General features: G+C 39.9%; 1 protein-coding gene across 2 annotated transcripts in view; it reads left to right on the top strand.

Annotated features, from left to right (window-relative positions):
• Positions 1-19,913, top strand: part of LOC125467594 (anthrax toxin receptor 1-like) — a 110,049-nt gene that overhangs the window by 66,791 nt on the left and 23,345 nt on the right. For both annotated transcript variants that reach the window (XM_059640271.1, XM_059640272.1), the window contains exon 18: positions 17,484-17,702. In XM_059640271.1, coding sequence (XP_059496254.1) covers positions 17,484-17,702 — 219 coding nt within the window. The remainder of the gene's footprint in view (positions 1-17,483; positions 17,703-19,913) is intronic.

Below are 19,913 nucleotides of genomic sequence, written 5' to 3'. Positions count from 1 at the left end.
TGCAAGTAGTTGGTGCACGTCCAATGGGAGCCTGTAATGGACCCTTAACAAAAAACAATACAGTACAGGAGTAGGCCCTTCAGTCCTGTGGGACACCATTAGTTACAACTCTCTATTCTGAAAAGCATCCTTCCACCACTACCTTCTGTCTCCTGTGATTAAGCTCGTTCTGTATCCATCTTGCCAGCCCAACCCTGATACCATGTGGCTTTACCTATTGTCCCAATCTGCCATGAGGAATTGTATCAAAGGCTTTATTGAAGTCCATGTAGACAACATCAACCACTTTTCTCTCATGAATCATCTTTGTCACCTCCTCAAAAACCTCGATCAAATTAGTGAGGCACAACCTCCCTGGGACAAAACCATGCTATCGATTGCTAATAAGTCCATTTGCTACTAAATGCATGTAGATCTTATCCCTAAGAATCTTTTCCAAGAATTTCTCTACCACTGATGTTGGGCTTACAGGTGTAATTTCCTGGATTATCCCAGCTACCCTTCCTAAACAATGGGACGACCTTGCCTGTTCTCCAGTCCACTGGGACCTCAACTGTAGCCAAAGAGGATACAACGATGTCTGACAATTCTCCAGCAATTTGTTCTCTTGCTTCCCCCAATATTCTGGGTTCGATCCTGTCAGGACCAGGGACTTACCTACCTTAATACATTTTAAGATGGACAATAATAACAGTTTGTCTTAGAAATTCAACAACTCCCATCCCTGAGATCACCCTTCACCAATTCCCTCTCTTAGGTGAATACCAACACAAAGTATCTGTTTAGGACCCCACTTAGCTCTTCTGGCTCCACACGCCGCTTCCCTCATTTATCCTTGAGTGGGCTTTTTATATGTATAAAAAGACTTGGGATTCTCCTTAATCCTGTTTGCAAACAACTTTTTATGGCCCCTTGTAGCCTTTCTAATTACTGGTTTAAGTTCTTTCCTACTTTCCTAATATACTTCAAGGGCTTCATCAGTTTCCAATCTCCTAGATCTCGGGTATACTTCCTTTTTCTTTTTGACCAAGGTCATAACATCCCTGGTAATACAAGGTCCACTTAACTTGGCATACCTATTTTTTATTCTAGCAGAACTGTGCTACTCTCGAATTCTTATCATCCGCTGTTTGAAATAATCCCACATGTCTGATTTGGATTTACCCTCAATCAACCACTTCCAATCTCAGTTCTCCAATTCCTGCCTAATAGTGTTGTAGTTCGCCCCGCAATTTAACACCTTCACTTCTGTTGTCCCTATCTGTCAATATCTTAAAATGCAAGGTATTAGGGTACTAATCTTGAAATGCTCCCCCACTGAAACTTCAGTCACCTGGCCAGGCTCATTTTCAAAAACCAGGCCCATTATGACCCCAAGATAACAAAGTGTGAAGCTGGATAGACACAGCAGGCCAAGCAGCATCTCAGGAGTACAAAAGGTGACATTTCGGGCCTAGACCCTTCCTCAGAGAGGGGAATGGGGAGAGGGTTCTGGAATAAATAGGGAGAGAGGGGGAGGTGGACCGAAGATGGAGAGAAAAGAAGATAGGTGGAGAGGAGAGTATAGGTGGGGAGGTAGGGAGGGGATATGTCAGTCCAGGGAAGACAGACAGGTCAAGGAGGTGGGATGAGGTTAGTAGGTAGGAAATGGAGGTGCAGCTTGAGGTGGGAGGAAGGGATAGGTGAGAGGTGGAACAGGTTAGGGAGGCGGCGACAGGCTGGGCTGGTTTTGGGATGCAGTGGGGGGAGGGGACGAGCTGGGCTGGTTTTGGGATGCAGTGGGGGAAGGGGAGATTTTGAAGCTTGTGAAGTCCACATTGATACCATTGGGCTGCAGGGTTCCCAAGCGGAATATGAGTTGCTGTTCCTAATCCTCTGCTGTGTCCTCCCTCAATACAGCTGTGAGATACTCCTTTACAGTAATGCAACTCCCTTATCCCTTTTACATCCCCTTCTATCACAAGCGAAACGTCTAAATTCTGGGGGACATTTAGCTACCAGCCTTGTCCCTCTTTCTGCCAAGTCTCTGTAATTGCAATAATGTCATAGTTCCAAGTAAGTTCATCTACCTTGTCTATTATGCTTCTCACATTGAACACCCTAACACTGTAACCCAGGAAACTGGCTCATAATGGGTCAGGGTAGAAGAGCTTTAGAGTAGGATCAGCCAATCTAATACTTCCTTACACTTTTTAAAATAATGCTGTGTGATCTTTTACACCTACCTGACAGGGCATTCAGAGCTTTGGTTTGACATCCCATCTGAAAGATGTCACCTTCTTCAGTACTGCACTGGAGTGTCAGTCTGGACTTTTATATTCACGACTAGGAGGTGTGCTTGAACCCACAATTCAGAAGCAAGAGTGCTACCATCTGAACCCCCAGTTAAAATCAATGAGTTTCCTTATAACTATTCTATTGACAAATCCTCAAATGAACAACTCTTTGTACATGGTGCAGGAATGACTGTACAGTGTGTGTTACTAGATTCAGTTCTTATATTACTTACTTGCAGCACAACCTTTTTATCTCATAATTTTACAGCGAATGGTAATGACAGAAGCTATAATCAGTGCATTCCTAATGGTCAAATACATAACACATCTCTTGCTCATTTTCTATAAAAGAATTTGGTTTCCGATTTCAGTCAGCTTTTTCATAATGTATGGATCTATTCCTTCCTCTTATAAGTATAGCCTATTGAGCTTTTTGAATAGGCTGTATCGTCCAGCTGTATTCTGTAATGTGCATCCTGTTGCACATACAAATTCTATTTAATAAGCCCACTTCTTTCTTCTGCCAACTTCTCACAAAGGATACATTAGGACTTCTGTTTGGATGTAACCTCCTTAAAGATTCATAAAATAATCATTGAAGGAAAACAGTTTGAATTAAAGTGAACACATTTAGATGGTAAAAGAATCGTGTATTATGTGCAAAAAAGAAAGCAATTAGTGAGTGACTGGCAGGAAACTGCCAAAAGTGAATATCTCTTGGTATAAAAGAAAACCTTTTGCATGACTCCCAGCTGCAGGATTGTGTATATGCTTTGATTTTCTTCAAAACAGGGATGTGGCTGTCAACCAATATTTACACAGAGTGGAAAACAAGTAATCAGGATCACAACATGTGTTTAAAGTAATACATGATGTCAGTGATTAAAAATAAAAATCCTCAAAGGTCAGTAGTGGACTAATTTCCTTCCATGAATCAGGTGATTCAGCAGTCATGACATGCACAGCTTATGATGTGGTTCTGCTTGTATTTTAGCACTACACTGAAAGTAAGCAAAATTCATTTTCAAACTATTCTCACACATGCCCATTGAGCCTCTCAAGGGAATCTGCAAAAGCAGATGACTCTTCTATTTTGTTAAGTGAATTTAAAAAAGTTTTCCCAGCAACTTTCTACCAAGAAAAATACATATGACGTATTGACAGACTAGGTAGGTATGTGACCACAGTAATAGTAGTTTGCATATGTTTTCAATCTGCAAACAAATGCTGACTGTGTGAATGAAACTTTAAATCCATGTCTCCTGAAGGAAATGCAACAGTTTTTGTTAATTAGAAGCTTTAATGTATTTTATTTATCTTAATCAACCTCTTAAGGCATGTTGTGATGCACCTCTAGGACAGTGAGATTTGAACCCAGGTTGAGACACTACCACTTGTGTATTTAATTTGTAACCAATTTAATGATGAAACTTGTGTCATTTTAATAAAATTACATGTAATCAGCCTTACTAGTTATTTATTGAAGTTTAGAATTATTTATTAATAAAGAGAATCTCGTTCAAGCATACATACAAAGGACAAGAATAGACCTTGCAGTCCTTTGAGCATAGTCTGACATTCAATAAGATCATGGCTGATCTGATTTTAACCTCAACTCTACATTCCTGCATATAGAGTCATAGAGTCATACATCGCTGAAACAGGCTGTTTGGCCCAAATCGTCCATGGCAACCAGGTTTCCTAAACTGAACTTGTCCTATTTGTCTGCGTTTGGTCCATATTCCTCTATACCTTTCCTATCCATGTACCTATCCTAATGCCTCGACCACTTTGGCAGCTCATTCCATATATGCACCAGCCCCTCAAGTCTCTTTTATCTCTTTCCCCTCTCACCTTAAAACTATGTTGTATGGTTTTGTACTCCCCTATCCTGGGGAAAAGACTTTGGCGATTCACCTTATCTATGCTCCCACTTGCCCCCTCCTGATTTTATAAACTTCTAGAAGGTCACCCCTCAGCCTGCTAAACTCCAGTGAGAAAATGTCCCAGCCTATCCATCTTTCTTTATAACTGAAACCTTCCAGTTTTAGTAACATTCTTGTAAATCTTTTTTGCACCCTTTCCAGTATAATAAATCCTTCCATAGCAGGGTGACCATAATTGTATGCAATACTCTAAATGTGTCTTGTACAACCTTAACATGATGTCCTAATTCCTGTATTTAGCACTCTGACCGGTGAAGACAAGTGTGTCAAATGCCTTCTTTACCACCCATCTCCTATGACATCACTTTCAAGAGACTGTGTGCCTGTATCCTTTGGTTTCTCTGCTTGACAACACTCCCCAGGGCCCTACCATTAACTGTGCAAGTCCTGCCCTGATTTGTCTGACCAAAAGGCTATACTTCGCATTCATCTGAATTAGACCCTGTCTGCCGTTCCTCAGCCCACTGACCCAATTGATCAAGATTCTCTATATTCTTAGGTAACATTCTTCGCTATCCACTATACCACCAATTTTGGTTTCATCCTCAAACTTGCTAACCATGCCTCCTATATTCTAATCAATGACAAACAACAGTGAACTCAACACTGAACCTTGCAGCACACTGCTGGTCACAGGCCTCCAACCTGAACAACAACCCTCTACCACCACCCTCTGTCTCCAACCATCAAACCAGTATTGTATCCAGTTGGCTACATCTCCCTGGATCCCATGTGATTTAACCTTGCTCACCAGTTCACTGTGCAGAACCTTTGCCTCAATCTTCCTGAAGTCCACATAAACAATGTCTACTGCTCTGCTTTCCTCTGTCTCCTAGGTCACCTCTTCAAAAACCTGTATCTGGTAACCTTACATCCTCTTGCTACTCAAGAACCTAACTACCTCCACTTTTAAAATTATCAAGAATCTTGTCTGTTACTTTAAAACTTTTGTGGCTTGAACAAGCAGCATTGCCAGTTCTTAGACTGGCAAGCCAATGTGGAATGTGACTTTACATGTAAAGCTCTTGAATCTGTGTTTGGGTAATGTAAACAAAGCACACAATACCTACCATTAGCTGCTCTGATAAGCTGATCATAGACCATTTTGAAATAATATAGTCAAACTAAGTGGAAATGCCAAGATATTGCCCTAATGATGGTGAAGAAATATATATAGGGCCAAATCAAGATGTGTATGACTTGGCAGGGAACCCATGATAGTGCTCCAATGCCACTTTTTCATACACTGAGATTGTCAAGCTGTGAGATCAAAATAAGCTTAGTGAGTTGCTAATAGTACGACATACAGATAGTACACAGGGCAGTTCATAGTGCAAATGGTGCTGAAAAAGTGAATATTGAATCCAGTGGCAGGAATACCAATCAAGTGGATGGACTGTATTTATCTTAGATGGTATCAAATTTCGTCAGTGCTGTTGTGGTTATCCATATCCAGGTGAGAATTCCATCTTTCTTATGAATTCACTGTGTAAGCAATGGAAAAGGTTTTTGGGATTAGGAGTTGAACATTACATCATCAAGGAGCCAGCCTTTTCCCTGGCCTTTTACAATTCAGTATTGTATCGCTTGACTGTACATCGCCGAGTGTCAAGTTGTTCAGCTCGTTAACATGGTTTTACATTAAAGTTTGAATGAAATTGTAGGTAAACTAAACACTTACCACATGTACAATGGGGAGAAAAAAAGAAATACCTTCAAATAATGCAGTTTACGACCACTGGATAACTCAAAGCACTTGGCAGCCAGTGAAGTTCTTTTGAAGTGTGGCCACTGTTGTAATGTTCTGAAGAAGGGTCACTGGACCCGAAACATTGACTCTGTTTTCTCCTTCACAGATGCTGCCAGACCTGCTGAGCTTTTCCAGCAACTTTGTTTTTGTTCCTGATTTACAGCACCTGCAGTTCTTTCGGTTTTTATTCATTGTTGTAATGCATCGGCTAATTTGTGCACCGCAAGTCCCACAAACCAGATAATGTGATGTTGATTGTGGAGTAGATGGTGGGAGGATATCGGATATAATTTCACTGCTTTTCTTCAAAATGCTGCTTTGGGATCTTTTACATCCATCTGGGAAGATGGGATCTCATTTTAAAGCCTCATTTGAAAGTCAGCATTTCAAACAATGCAGCACTGACCCAGCACATTGCTGGAATTTAATTCTAAATTTGTGCGTGGAAGCTCTGAACACTTGAATCAAAAACCTTATGGATATCAGCCAACAGTGTACCAACTGTATTACCACGAGACAGAAACAGGAAATAAATTGTCTTACTCTCTCTCTTCCTCATTTGTTCACTCTTTTCTGTTTATATATCTGTCTGTTAGTTTGTCTCTCTCTCTCTCTCTCTCACAAATGCTTCTACCTGTCTTTCACTTTATCCACCTGAACTCCATTATTTTTATCCATTTTTATTAACTTTGTTTCTGTAGATAATCTTACGGTGATCATTGTAACAGAAGGTAATGATAGAAAAGGACAATAGGCAACCAGATTAAGAATAATCCATTGGGAGACAGTTGACTTCAATGAGGCAAGAGTGGCGTTGAGCCAGTCACACTGGCATAAAACATTGATGGGAAAACTGTAGCTGTGCAACAGGTTCCCTTTAAGGAGGAGATTGTTCAGGTACAGGCAGAGTATATTCATACAATCCCTACAGTGCGGAAGCGAACATTTGGCCCATTGAGTCCACACTGAACCTCCAAAGAGCATCTCACCCACACCCAATCCTTGTAACTCTGCATTTCCCATGTCTATTCTACCAAGTGTACCTATCCATGGACACAATGGGCATGTTTTACATGGGCAGCCCAAATAACCTGCACATCTTTGGATTCTGGGAGGAAACCGAGTACCCAGAGGAAACCCATGCAGATATGTAGAGAATGTGCAAGCTCGACACAACCGTGCCCTGAGGCTGGGATCTAAACCTGGACCCCTAGCACTGTGAGGCAGCAGTGTTAACCACTGAGCCACCGTACCACCCCTATATTTTCTTCAAATTCTTTTGAAAGAGAACAGGAAGGCACACAAGTTCACCCCTGGATTAAAAAAAAGGGGCATTGAAATTAAAATAAAGAAAACAGTGTGAACTTACAACAAATGGCAGGTAGGAAATGCAATTGAGAACCAAGAGGAATACAGAAAGTTCAGTGGAAAAGTGAAACTACATATTAAAGAAACAAAGAGAAATTGTGAGAAAAGACTGGTGGCCAACCTAAAGGGGAGTCCCAAAATCTTGTATTGGCATGTCAGTAGCAAACTGGGCGTGGGATTGGGTTAAAAGGAAGAATGGGCCAAATGGAGGCCAAACGTTATGTTTAGACGTTGAAGCAAGAGACATGTCTGAAGTGTTAGGTGAATATTTTATTACATTTTTACCAAGGAGGTAGGTGACAGAGGAGGAATCTCCATCATTAGAAGGGTTCAATATTGATAAGGAGGAAATATCATATATGCTTTTAGTACTCAAAGTGAACATGGCACTGGGACTGGAGGAGACGCATCCATAGATATTGAAGATATTGGGAGTGCAAATTGCAGAGGCATTGGGCATACTTATTTGGCATCCCTTAGAGTTTATGGAGGTACCAGAATATTGGAGAATTGTAGATATTACAGTCTTATTCAAAAAATGTCTTCCTAGCTCAGAAATTGCTGGACAATTAGTTTAACTTCAGTATTGGGGAAGCTTTTAAAAGCAATTATTCAGGATCAAATCACATAGAACAAAAGGTGGGTTGGTTAGAAGACTATGGATTTCCCAAGAAGCAATTCTAGACTAACTTGTAGGAATGCTTTGAAGAGGTAGCAAAGGGTCAGTAAGGATAGTATTGTTGATATGATAAACATGGACTTTCGAAAAGCATTTGATACAGTGCCACCTGAAATAACTCCGCAGAGGCCAGTATCCCATCACCAAGTCACCCTTTATTTACACATGGAGAGTTCTTGACACTGTTCCAGCTCCCTCAGAGCTAAGCTGTCTGAGCAAATGGGATGTCTGACACCCCTGTTTATATCTGTCAGCCACGGCTCCCTGATTAGACCAGGTAACAGCCCCAATCAGGGAATTCAGATTCTACATATATGTTATATATACCTATATGTAGATATACCTGGCTCATCTCATTGCAACCGTTACATCCCTCCTCCTCTGACCCGAGGACATAGGTCATTTTTTTTGTACAGATCCTCCTGGGGAGTTTTAGCACTGGGTCATGTTCCTCCAATGCTGCCTCTGATTGTGTGGCGTGTAACACACAGTAACTTACCTCTTGCGCCCAGAGTGTCTTGGAAGAAAACCATTTTCCTCTTTCGGCAGACATCCATGTTATCCGTGTCAGATTCCAAGATATCTTCAACGCTTGATGGAGACAGAGAACCCACAGGTTCCAGAACAGTCAGAAATGCTGTTAAGGAGCAGGGCATGTTTTGCTCTTGCACTATTTGTGAGGTTGCAGTTTTTATATGGTCCGTGCTTGTTCAGGTCTGTCGCACTTATCGGAAATTTACATGTCACTGGACCTGAGCTCATATCAACCATGCCTCTTACCCATGCAGGGCCATTCCCGTTCCTACTCCAAACTTCATCGTCTGAAGTAAATTGTCTCTTATTGCTTGCCGGAGCTTCGTGTGCAGCATTGATGTTCCTGATGCCATTTCACCCTCCCCAACCCCCACGTCCGGGAAGATCAGATTTAACCTGGTGTGATCTTCTCCCCATCTCTGCAGGGGTATCCCTGCAGTTGCATGACAGGTGGTCCTACAATCAAATAGGAACAGGGACAGTTTGGTACTTAGTGAAGCTGTAGGCTGTTTGTTTAACCATGCCTTCAAAGTTTGGATTGCTGTTTCTGCCAGACCATTGGATGATGATGGTATAGAGCTGTCATTGTATGTTGAATGCTATTCAACTTTAGGAAATACTCAAATTCTCTGCTAGTAAACAATGGACTGTTACCTGTGACCAACACTTCAGAGTCCATGTATTGTAAAAGATATGCAGTTTTTCTCCCATCATCTTTGTGTTTGACAAAAGAATTCTATGTAGTCCAGCCACTTTGAGTAGGTATCCAGAATAACTGAGAACGTTGAGCCTGTGAAAGGATCTGTGTAGTCAATGTGTAACCGAGTCCAGGTTCAGCTGGCCATTCCCACGAATGTGTGAGAGCTATGGGCGACATTTTTGTCCCAGTTGACACTCTGGACACTGCCCCACAAATGCCGCTATGTCTGTATCCAATCCTGGCCACTAGACATAACTTCTCGACAACATTTTCATTTTGGAAACCCCTGTCTGACGCTGATAGCGGTCAGCCAGTATCTGCCAGTAACTTTTGCTTGCGACAATCACCCTTGCTGCCTGTAATAATATGCCATCCTATACTGTGATCTGGTGTCTTCAGGTCCAGAAAGGCTTCAGTTCTGGTTGTGATGGGCCTTTGGTTTCCCTTATTAGCACAAACTGTTTAGGTTTTGTCAGGACCGGATCTTTCTGCGCCCAAAGTCTGATATTGTCAGCTGTGACTGGAAGGGTGTCCAGAAAATTTAAAAGCATGATAGACTGTTCCTGTGGTGGTACTTCCTATGGTATATCTGGCAGTGAAAGGCAGCTCAATGCATCCACATTTGCTACTTGACCTCCCAGATGGTGTTCCAGCATATATTTATACACACTTGGTATTAGAGCCCGCCACTGAATTCAGCCAGAAACAACGTGCAGCACTACCTTGATAACAAAGTGTGAAGCTGGATGAACACAGCAGGCCAAGCAGCAGCTCAGGAGCACAAAAGCTGACGTTTCAGGCCTAGACCCTTCATCAGAGAGGGGGATGGGAGGGGGTTCAGGAATAAATATGGAGAGAGGGGGAGGCAGACCGAAGATGGAGAGAAAAGAAGATAGCTGGAGAGGGGAGTATAGGTGGGGAGGTAGGGAGGGGATAGGTCAGTCCAGGGAAGACAGACAGGCCAAGGAGGCGGGATGAGGTTAGTAGGTAGGAACTGGAGGTGCGGCTTGATGTGGGAGGAAGGGATAGGTGAGAGGAAGAACAAGTTAGGGAGGCGGGGACATGCTGGGCTGGTTTTGGGATGCAGTGGGGGAAGGGGAGATTTTGAAGCTTGTGAAGTCCACATTGATACCATTGGGCTGCAGGGTTCCCAAGTGGAATATGAGTTGCTGTTCCTGCTACCTTCGGGTGGCATCATTGTGGCACTGCAGGAGGCCCATGATGGACATGTCATCTAAAGAATGGGAGGGGGAGTGAAATGGTTCGCGACTGGGAGGTGCAGTTGTTTATTGCGAACTGAGCGGAGATGTTCTGCAAAGCAGTCCCCAAGCCTCCACTTGGTTTCCCCAATGTAGAGGAAGCCACACTAGGTACAGTGGATACAGTATACCACATTGGCAGATGTGCAGGTGAACATCTGCTTAATATGGAAAGTCATCTTGGGGCCTGGGATGGGGGTGAGGGAGGAGGTGTGGGGGCAAGTGCAGCACTTCCTGCGGTTGCAGGGGAAGGTGCCGAGTCTGGTGGGGTTGGAGGTGAGTGTGGAGCAGACAAGGGAGTCACGGAGAGAGTGGTCTCTCCAGAAGGCAGACAAGGGTGGGGATGGAAAAATGTCTTGGGTGGCGGGGTCGGATTGTAGATGGCAGAAGTGACAGGTGTCCCTGCCTCTCTAACCTGTTCTTCCTCTCACCTATCCCTTCCACCCACCTCAAGCCGCACCTCCATTTCCTACCTACTAACCTCATCCCACTTCCTTGACCTGTCTGTCTTCCCTGGACTGAGCTATCCCCTCCTACCTCCCCACCTCCTCTCCTCTCCACCTATCTTCTTTTCTCTCCATCTTCGGTCCGCCTCTCCCTCTCTCCCTAATTATTCCAGAACCCCCTCCCATCCCCCTCTCTGATGAAGGGTCTAGGCCCGAAACGTCAGCTTTTGTGCTCCTGAGATGCTGCTTGGCCTGCTGTGCTCATCCAGCTTCACATTTTGTTATCTTGGATTCTCCAGCATCTGCAGTTCCCATTATCTCTGACCACAATTCAGATTTGGATATTGCTCAGTGGGGTGCTCAAGTGATTGATTTTAGACCAAATTTCTGACGTACATCAGTGCCTTGGATTCCAAAACCCAGTGCAAACTAGTCAACTCTGCGGATTAAATTGGGAGAAATAGAGGAGAAAACTCAAAGATTACAGAATGATCTAAACAAATTTCTGCCTGGACAGAGCAGTGGCAACTAGAATTTAATGCTGACATGTATAAAATACTCAGCATTTGGCAGAAAACATGCGCCATACACATACTTCTTCATGAACTGTACTGACAAAAGATGAATTTGAAAGACGCCAGTCTTAGCAGATCTAACATGCAACATGTGCACCTGTTGCAACATAGCAATCCACAGGGCCAATAAAATGTTGAATTATATGACCAGATCCTTATAGAATGTTTGAGAAAATCACAATCAAGCTATAAACTGTTTTGAGTCAGTACCATTTGGTGTAGTATTTCTAGTTCTGGTCCTGAGAATTAAGAGAACCATTCAATAATGACTTATCCCCAGTGATAGATGTCTTGAGATTTGAGTAAAGAGAGAAGGCTTAAAGGCTTTTCCTGGTATGAGGTGAGCTCTTAGAAATAGATAATGCATGAAATTGTATAGATAAGCTCAATCTGTAACTGAAAATTTAAATTACGTTATAAGATTAGAACAGCTTCAAACTGATAAAAGGCAAATTTAGGATTCCTATTAGAACGTTTGTCACACTTTGAGCAAACTCTAAGTGGAGCATGGAAGAGAAAGCCAATTGAACATCACAATGATGGCATTTAGCAGCACTCTGCCTAGCTGAACAATGAAAAACAACATTGACTTTCTCATTAATCACCTTATATTTATGTGATTGAACATACTTGCCTTATAAACCTAACTCTAAATGTTCTGGTTTTTATAGGCACTCCTGTAATGATTACAAATCATGCACTATGGTACTTGTGGTTCAGTTTAGGGCAAATACAAAAGCTGAACTGCCTAAACTAAATATGATTGCGACTAGTCCATCATCAATAAAGTGAAGGTGATAAGCTAAATCACCGTTGTCCATTTTAATCTGTTTTAATCCATTTAAATTAAGGAACACATTGTTATGTTTCAGTCGGTATATTCTCTGCAGGAATTTTTATTAGTAGAGTGTCACTTTATTGACAACAACAGGGAAAATGATACCATCAAGGAATACCTAGAGGCTGTCCTGTGTGAGAACATTAAGCATGGAGCACAGAGTTCTAAGAACAGCTGAATGAAATGGCTTCATGTATTGTAACCAAAAAGTTGCTTTGTGATGCAGTTAGAGGTAATTTACAATACAAATCAGCATCTAGGTGGTCCATTGAAATGAATACTTCAGTAGATAGACCTAAAAAGGACATGAGGTCATTCACAAGAGGATAATTAGGGGCTGGCATTCAGGCGTGATGTGCTTAGGCAAGGACTAAACAAGTTGCTGTGATTGATTGGTCTTAAGTCAGGGTGAGGGTAACGCCTGCTGCCTCAGCACTTGGGCAGAGAAAAGGCAATTTGGTGAGCAGTACGGCCAACAGCCAAACACAAGGGTGAACATATGGGAAAGAGCAGAATGGTGCAGCATGAATACTGCACAGCTGTGAGTGGAGGTAAGGGACTCATTCCATATGGTGCCTTACTGGTCTTTGGATGGTCATGAATGGCAACAAGCTTCAGTTCAAGGCAGCAGAGAGATTTACTGTCAGAACTAATGATGGAAGTACGAAGAGCAGAATGTAAGCAGACTGATAAGCTGCTTCTTAGGGCCGACAGGCTGAGCTACTAAATGCAAACTGGGAAATGGACAGCTGTCACAGTTAGGATCATTAGTCCACTCTTCAACAATGCATCTCTGACACCTTGGTTTAAAGATTTAATGCATACCAGACTGCAAGAGAACAATATGCCAGGGGTATTGCATTAGAGTAATTATTACCCGTCATACCTCATTAATCTGTTTACCAAATCATTGTGGGGGAGGGGGTGATCATTTGGCCGATTCGATTGTCATTGAAATTAAATGTGGGGAAATCAGCCACAAAACAAAACTATAAGTGAATACATATTCATGTGAATGCACAAGAAAACATCTTTAACAAACAGTTGTGGGTTTAAAAAGCATACCCTTTGGTGTCTACAATAAAGAGGCTGTCATAAAGAGTAGCATACATATAATATGGTGTCACAATTTCTCATTATCTCATTTGGTTGTGAGTCATGTTATTCATTTAAAACCTATTCCTGCTAGGATTCACAAATTGTATTATCCTGTCCTTTGTGCGGTTTAGCTCGCTAAATTTAGTTTAATGTGTTAGAAAATAGTAATTACTGCGTGGAAAGAGACTGTTTGGTCTATTGGGCCTCCAGGGCAGATAGTATTTTAAAAATATTTTACCAAATGATTAAAATTATTTTACCCTAGAAATAATTATATTTTAAATATCAATATTTGTTAGATTAATATTTCTATCTGTGCAGTATTACTGATGATATCCTCAAAATCCATCAAAAGCACACAAATACATGACTTGACCAGGATTTCTATAGGCCTCTGAACGTTGCATAGTTACTGTGATGATCAGATCATTTTGCACAAGTGGCATTCCAATATTAGAAGATCACATTCTTTGTGTTGCACCAGGAAAGATCTGTTTATGATATGTTTATCAAAAGGATAGTTGGTAACATTGCCTTCACACACATAGATTAATCTGATAATGAAAACTTTATGCACAAATGCACCTTATTTATATTTACCAGTTGTTTATCAAGCTGCAATTTCAGCTCCACATCATGCAGTACAAAACAAATCTCGTGCTGACAATGCATTTATGGGCATTCCATTTAACCCATCCAATCTGAAAATTCTAAAGAAACTACAAATGTGTGATTTCTTGAATCTTTAACTCAGCTATATTCTTTGCTTGCATGTTAAGCTCTGACTGACTAAAGAAATTTTTAACATGAGGTAGAGAAGCTTGAACAAAAAATAACTTAAGAATTTAACTTTAGAAGATTTAATAATGAATCGATTCAATGTTTTTTAAATGATTAATAATGATAATGGGTAGATTGCACTTGAGGAAAATTTAGACCTGAGAGTAAAAGAAAACATGAAAAACACATATAACATCAATCAAGTCAATAGTCATCTGGTAATAACAATGATCCTATGTGAAATAGTGTAAGTAGAAAATGTACTATCCACAATCTTAACACTGTTTAAAGTGTATTATTTCTGATAGTCATATGATACGTGAATGACGTTTGATGTTTTCAAACAAACAGAATAAGTAATAGTTTAGTCATATTGTAGATTGCTGAAATATATCACTGATTGAGAAGACCAAGCTTAGCCATGATGTAACGTGCTTTAGTACAGAAGCAACAAAACTGTTGATTGCAGTTAAAACAGAAGGGCATTCCTTTTTTCTCATTTGCAAAGACCTAAGAGTGTGCCAAACAAAGAAAGGAATCTTTTCTGTCACAGTATGGCTCGTGGCCTTTAATCTCTCCATCTGTTTGTCTGACAAGTAATCAAAGTGCGTGGCAGGAACTGGCAGCACTTTGACGGCCCTTCTCACTTTAACTGGAGTGAGAGTAATTTGAACAGATTCATGGTTTCTTACATGATTGTATACCAGTGATGGGCTAGCTATGATTTTTTTTTACGACTGAGTATTTTTGTGTTTGATTAACATAGCATGAAATGAGCACAGACACTTTAGAACCATGGTTATATTCTTTAATCAGTGGATTGCCCAGAGGAACATTTAACATGTTACACAGTTATTTTTAGCTGCTGTTTTAATTAAAATATAAACACTGTGAGGTGCAATTATTTGAAATTAAACTCTTGCTGAGTGACTCTGAACTACATATGTACCCATATGTAGATACTTACATGGTTTCTCTTCCATTCATATTGGAAAGGGTCAAACTATTATCAGCCTCATTTGCACTTTGTACCAAAATGTCCTATATTTGCCATAATATCAGAGGTAACTCGTGTTTCCAATTAATGTTAATACGCATATCACCATATTTTAAACTGTACAAAGTCTGCCTCAAATGAAATATTCACATTTTCACAGCCATATTGAACAAACTATTCAACTGGAGTATGCTTGCAATTAAACTAGAATATGTCACATTGAAATAAAATTGTGAAAATTTAAAATAAAAATGTTAAAATGCTGGAAATGTTAACACCTGATAAAGGTAAATACTTGAAATATCAATGATAATGGGAACTGCAGATGCTGGAGAATCCAAGATAACAAAGTGTGGAGCTGGTTGAACACAGCAGGCCAAGCAGCATCTATGGAGCACAAATGATGAAGGGTCTAGGCCCGAAACGTCAGCTTTTGTGCTCCTGAGATGCTGCTTAGCCTGCTGTGTTCATCCAGCTCCACACTTTGTTACTTGAAATATCAACATCTTTTTATCCCATTTCATTAATGTTGCATATGTTAACACCTGATAAAGGTAAATACTTGAAATATTAAAATTTTTTAATCTCATTTCACAAATGTTGCTTGACCTGCCATTTCCAACAGTGGCCATTTTTATTTCACACTGAATAAATTTAAGTAATAATAACACACAATGAGTGCAAGTACATACTTATATACCAACTTAAAATCAGCAGTGTTACATTATTGAACCGTTGCTCCTGTGATTGTAGTGGTTTGATTTTCTAGCAGATCAAAACCCACAAGCAATAAATGATAACAAGGTGTGGAGCTGGATGCACACAGCAGGCCAAGCAGCATCAGAAGAGCAGGAAAGCTGATGTTTCGGGCCTAGACCCTTCTTCAGCAATTAATAATTATTAGATTAATGCAGGGTGAACCAAGGACGGTCTCTTCGCAGACCAAATAAGATGCCAAAATAATTCTCACTTCTGGACTAAAATCACCTTGTTGTAAATGAAAGTCCCAAAGGAAGCTGGCAGCATGGTGAATGGTATTTTTTCTAAGTAAGGCATTTGGCTGCTAAATATTTTGTTTGTGTGGGAAATATGTAAACATGCAGCTCACATATTTGTTGTATGAGGTTTCAAAGATTCTAGGCAGTGGAATCAGGTCTTCACATCAGGTTGAAGTGATTCTTCTTTGCTAAACTTTTTCTGCTGTGTTTGGACAACTTTTTGAACAAATTTGTCTCTGTGTGTGTTTCTAATTTTTAAGTCAACATTGATTGTTGTAGATAATGAAAATGTTCACTGTTGTTTGTAAGCACTAGCAACATATTTTGGAAGGGAAATGCACTGATCATCTACATCATAGTTCTCACTTTGTTAATCAAATATAGACAGATGGAAGATGTTTACAAATGTCTCCATAGCCCCCCTGTCTCTTAGCTCTGTTACTTCCTCCAGGCTTATAGATCACTCGAGATTCCTTGCACTTTTCTAATTCAGGCTTCTTGGGCATTCCCAATTTTGGTCATTTCACCATTTGTGCTTACATCTTTAGTTGCTAAGGTCACAAGCACTGGAATTACCTCTTTAAATCTCTGGCTGCCTTCCTCTCTTTCCTTCTTTAAGGAATTCCTTAAAACCATCTCATTGACCCAAGGTTTGCTCATTTGGTCTATTTTCCTTAGAGTTTTTTGTTTAATTTTTGTTTGACAATGTTCATAAAATGCTTTGGGTATTTCATCATGTCAAAGGTGCTATATGAATACACATTGTTATTGAAGACTTTCACAGATCTTAGAGTTTAAACCACAGTTATAGACATGCTGGATTTTCTTTTGTGATATGTTGCATCACCTGCATTCTTCAATTTCATTAAGTCTCTTTATAAATAATGTGTACATGTAAATAAACTGGTTATATGAGGGAAAATAAATCAAAAACGCAACGGACCCAGTGGAAATTCCGGGACAAATTAACTGCTAGCTAAATTGTACTGAAGTGAGTCTGGTATAAATAATATTGGCCTTTTAAACAAACAACCTTAAATAGGTATAAAAAGAAATGTAAACTAAATGTTAATTTGCTGGCTGAAAGAATGCTGACAAACATAGTTGCAAACAATAGTGTTGGGAAAGAAAATACAAATATGAATTGCTATGTATAAGTCTTCCCCAGAGCACTTTGACCTGAAATACAGGAATGAACACATGAAGATTATAATTTGGTTATTTCTGTTTCTAATGTAGGGTCGCTGCATAAACTTCACCAGAGTGAAAGAAAATGAAACACCATCTCGTCCATGCAATGCTCCTGCTACTCTCACACCTCACAATGAATGTATTCCTTTAACCCGTGAACTTCCCAGGCCTCCTGCTTCATCAGCCAGGCCATGTGTGAGGAGTCCACCTCCTGGACCACCACCAGCCCGAGCACCCCCTCCTTCAAGACCTCCCCCACGGCCTGCGGTAAGAACCTGACCTCCCCATCATTAATGTTGGTTTAAAAAAAATCCTGAAGAAGAAAGAAAAGACAAGGCCAAACAGAGAATAATACTGGACTTCAAATATTTATTAAATTTATGGGTTTCCTTAAAAGGGTAAAATCTGTTGCTGTGCAGCATGTATCCATTTGGATAACCTAAATCAGTGGAACCTCCTTTTGGGGTTGGAGATGATATTGTCCATCTAATGTACAAGCCATATGTTTGAATTCTGCTTAATTATAAGATTGATTTCAAGTTTTCGTAAACCCTGGCTTTTTATCTCTTAAACATTCAATGCATAGATCAGAATTTGCGTTGTTATTAAAAGTTAAACATATTGTTAACCATCTGTATAAAAGTATCACTAACATCTACTTTAGGTGCTCAAGTATGCGTTCTGTTGATGTTGGTAATAAGTGTTTTGTTCGTCATTGAAACTTTACATTTCCAGCAGAGTCACACCCAGAACTTATGTCCAAAATGGTGCCATTTCTAAACAAATTCACCAATGTCAGATTATGTTTGAAATCCCATATTATATCAAAAATAAATGTGGGCACTAATCAACCTCTGCAGCATACAATCTTCCTTTAAATACTAAATTAATGTTTCCACTCATTTAACCATCATTCATGCAGATTTGGTACAGCATATGTAGGAAACTGCGAGTGGGAAGCTGTTAAATTTTTAATGTTGCCTGCAATGATACCATGAAAATAAGTCCAGTTAAAGACATAAATGCAGCAGAGCAGGTTTCAATGAGCATGATTTTATTTTTTAAAAGGCTCCAAGAATTTCAAGGGAACACTGGACCCATGACTTTGTTCTTTCTGAACCTGGTCATAATTTTTTAAGAATCCTCTGAGCAAATGGCAATAAAGGAAGCAAGGCCAGGATATGGGTTTTGGGCAGAGATGGGCTTGGTGAATGGTTATAAAAGATGGACTCTTGGGGATAATATACTTAAGTACATAGCTCAATTACAATCAAAATTCCACAAGCTGTTATTGATCCCATTGTTGTGCTTGTCTCTGGGCGTAAGTACGCAGGAAATTGCAAATCAAAATTTCTGTTCCTGAATAGTATTGCTGCAGATTCAATTAGATGACTTCATTAAGAGTTCTTCATATTTACCACGTACTTCAAAGTCCAAGATGATTTTTGACTATAAGCATTATTCTTCTTTAATTTTTTTGATAGTTAAAGATAAACGTTCTGACAAAATGAAACCTTAGCAAGGGAAGACACTCTCATACATAATTAATTTACTAAAAATCAAAGGCTAGTTGACCTGTGAGAGACTCTTTAAAAGTTACTGGTTGACTCTATTTGACAATGATTGACCCTATAATTGATTAATTCACAGAACTTTGAGCTCTAATTTCAGTCATACTTGAGCTCCTTTGTACATGGTTAGTGACCCTAAACTGTGCTCTGCGTATAACAATGGTCCTAATTTAGGCATCATTCTCGCTAGCCTTGAATTTTAAACTGTTACAGAGGGACTTTGTTGAGTTGTGTGCAGGTTGTGACCCAAGTTATTCTGCTCTTTAAACGTGAATAGTTGAACTTGCTCTTCTTATACAATGTATTAGCTGGCTACCAAATAGCAGGATGTTCTTTATGCGAAGATCTACATAATAGTTTAAACTGCAAATAATAGCTCACAGAAAACTTCTTAACAGTTGAATTCGGTTTTGGAAATGCTTGTCTGCTGGATGTTAAGCACTTTATAGTTATTTCAGTGTAAATACTAAGAGGCCTGATCCTTTTCCAGACCACATCAAATTTTATAATTCTGGCTATCCACTTTATTCCTTACAAATTAGATTGTACTTTTTGCTTCAGGCACAGGTATGTTTTGGTGATACATAACAATGTCTACTGTAGTGTTTTAATATCAGATGTGATCCATGATCTCATACTGGTAAAGAAAATAATGTAAGGTTTGTGATATTAGAAAAACAAAAAAAAGTCATGTTTTACTGCAGGACAGTTAAATGTATTAATTTACTAAACTGTGGTCTAGGTGTAGGTACTTAAATCTGAGTAAAGGTGGCCACTAAATTTTCAAGATGCTTGATGCATGCAGTAGTAAATAAAAGAGCAAGCATCATTGAGCTTGGGTAGTATATTGATATTTTGCTTTATTACCTATTTAATACCTAACAACTTGAATTAACTTCCTATTTTT

This window comes from Stegostoma tigrinum, chromosome 37, assembly GCF_030684315.1.
Source record: "Stegostoma tigrinum isolate sSteTig4 chromosome 37, sSteTig4.hap1, whole genome shotgun sequence".
NCBI lineage: Eukaryota > Metazoa > Chordata > Chondrichthyes > Orectolobiformes > Stegostomatidae > Stegostoma > Stegostoma tigrinum.
The sequence above is the reverse complement of the archived record's forward strand: the minus strand, read 5'-3'. Positions and strand labels throughout refer to the sequence as shown.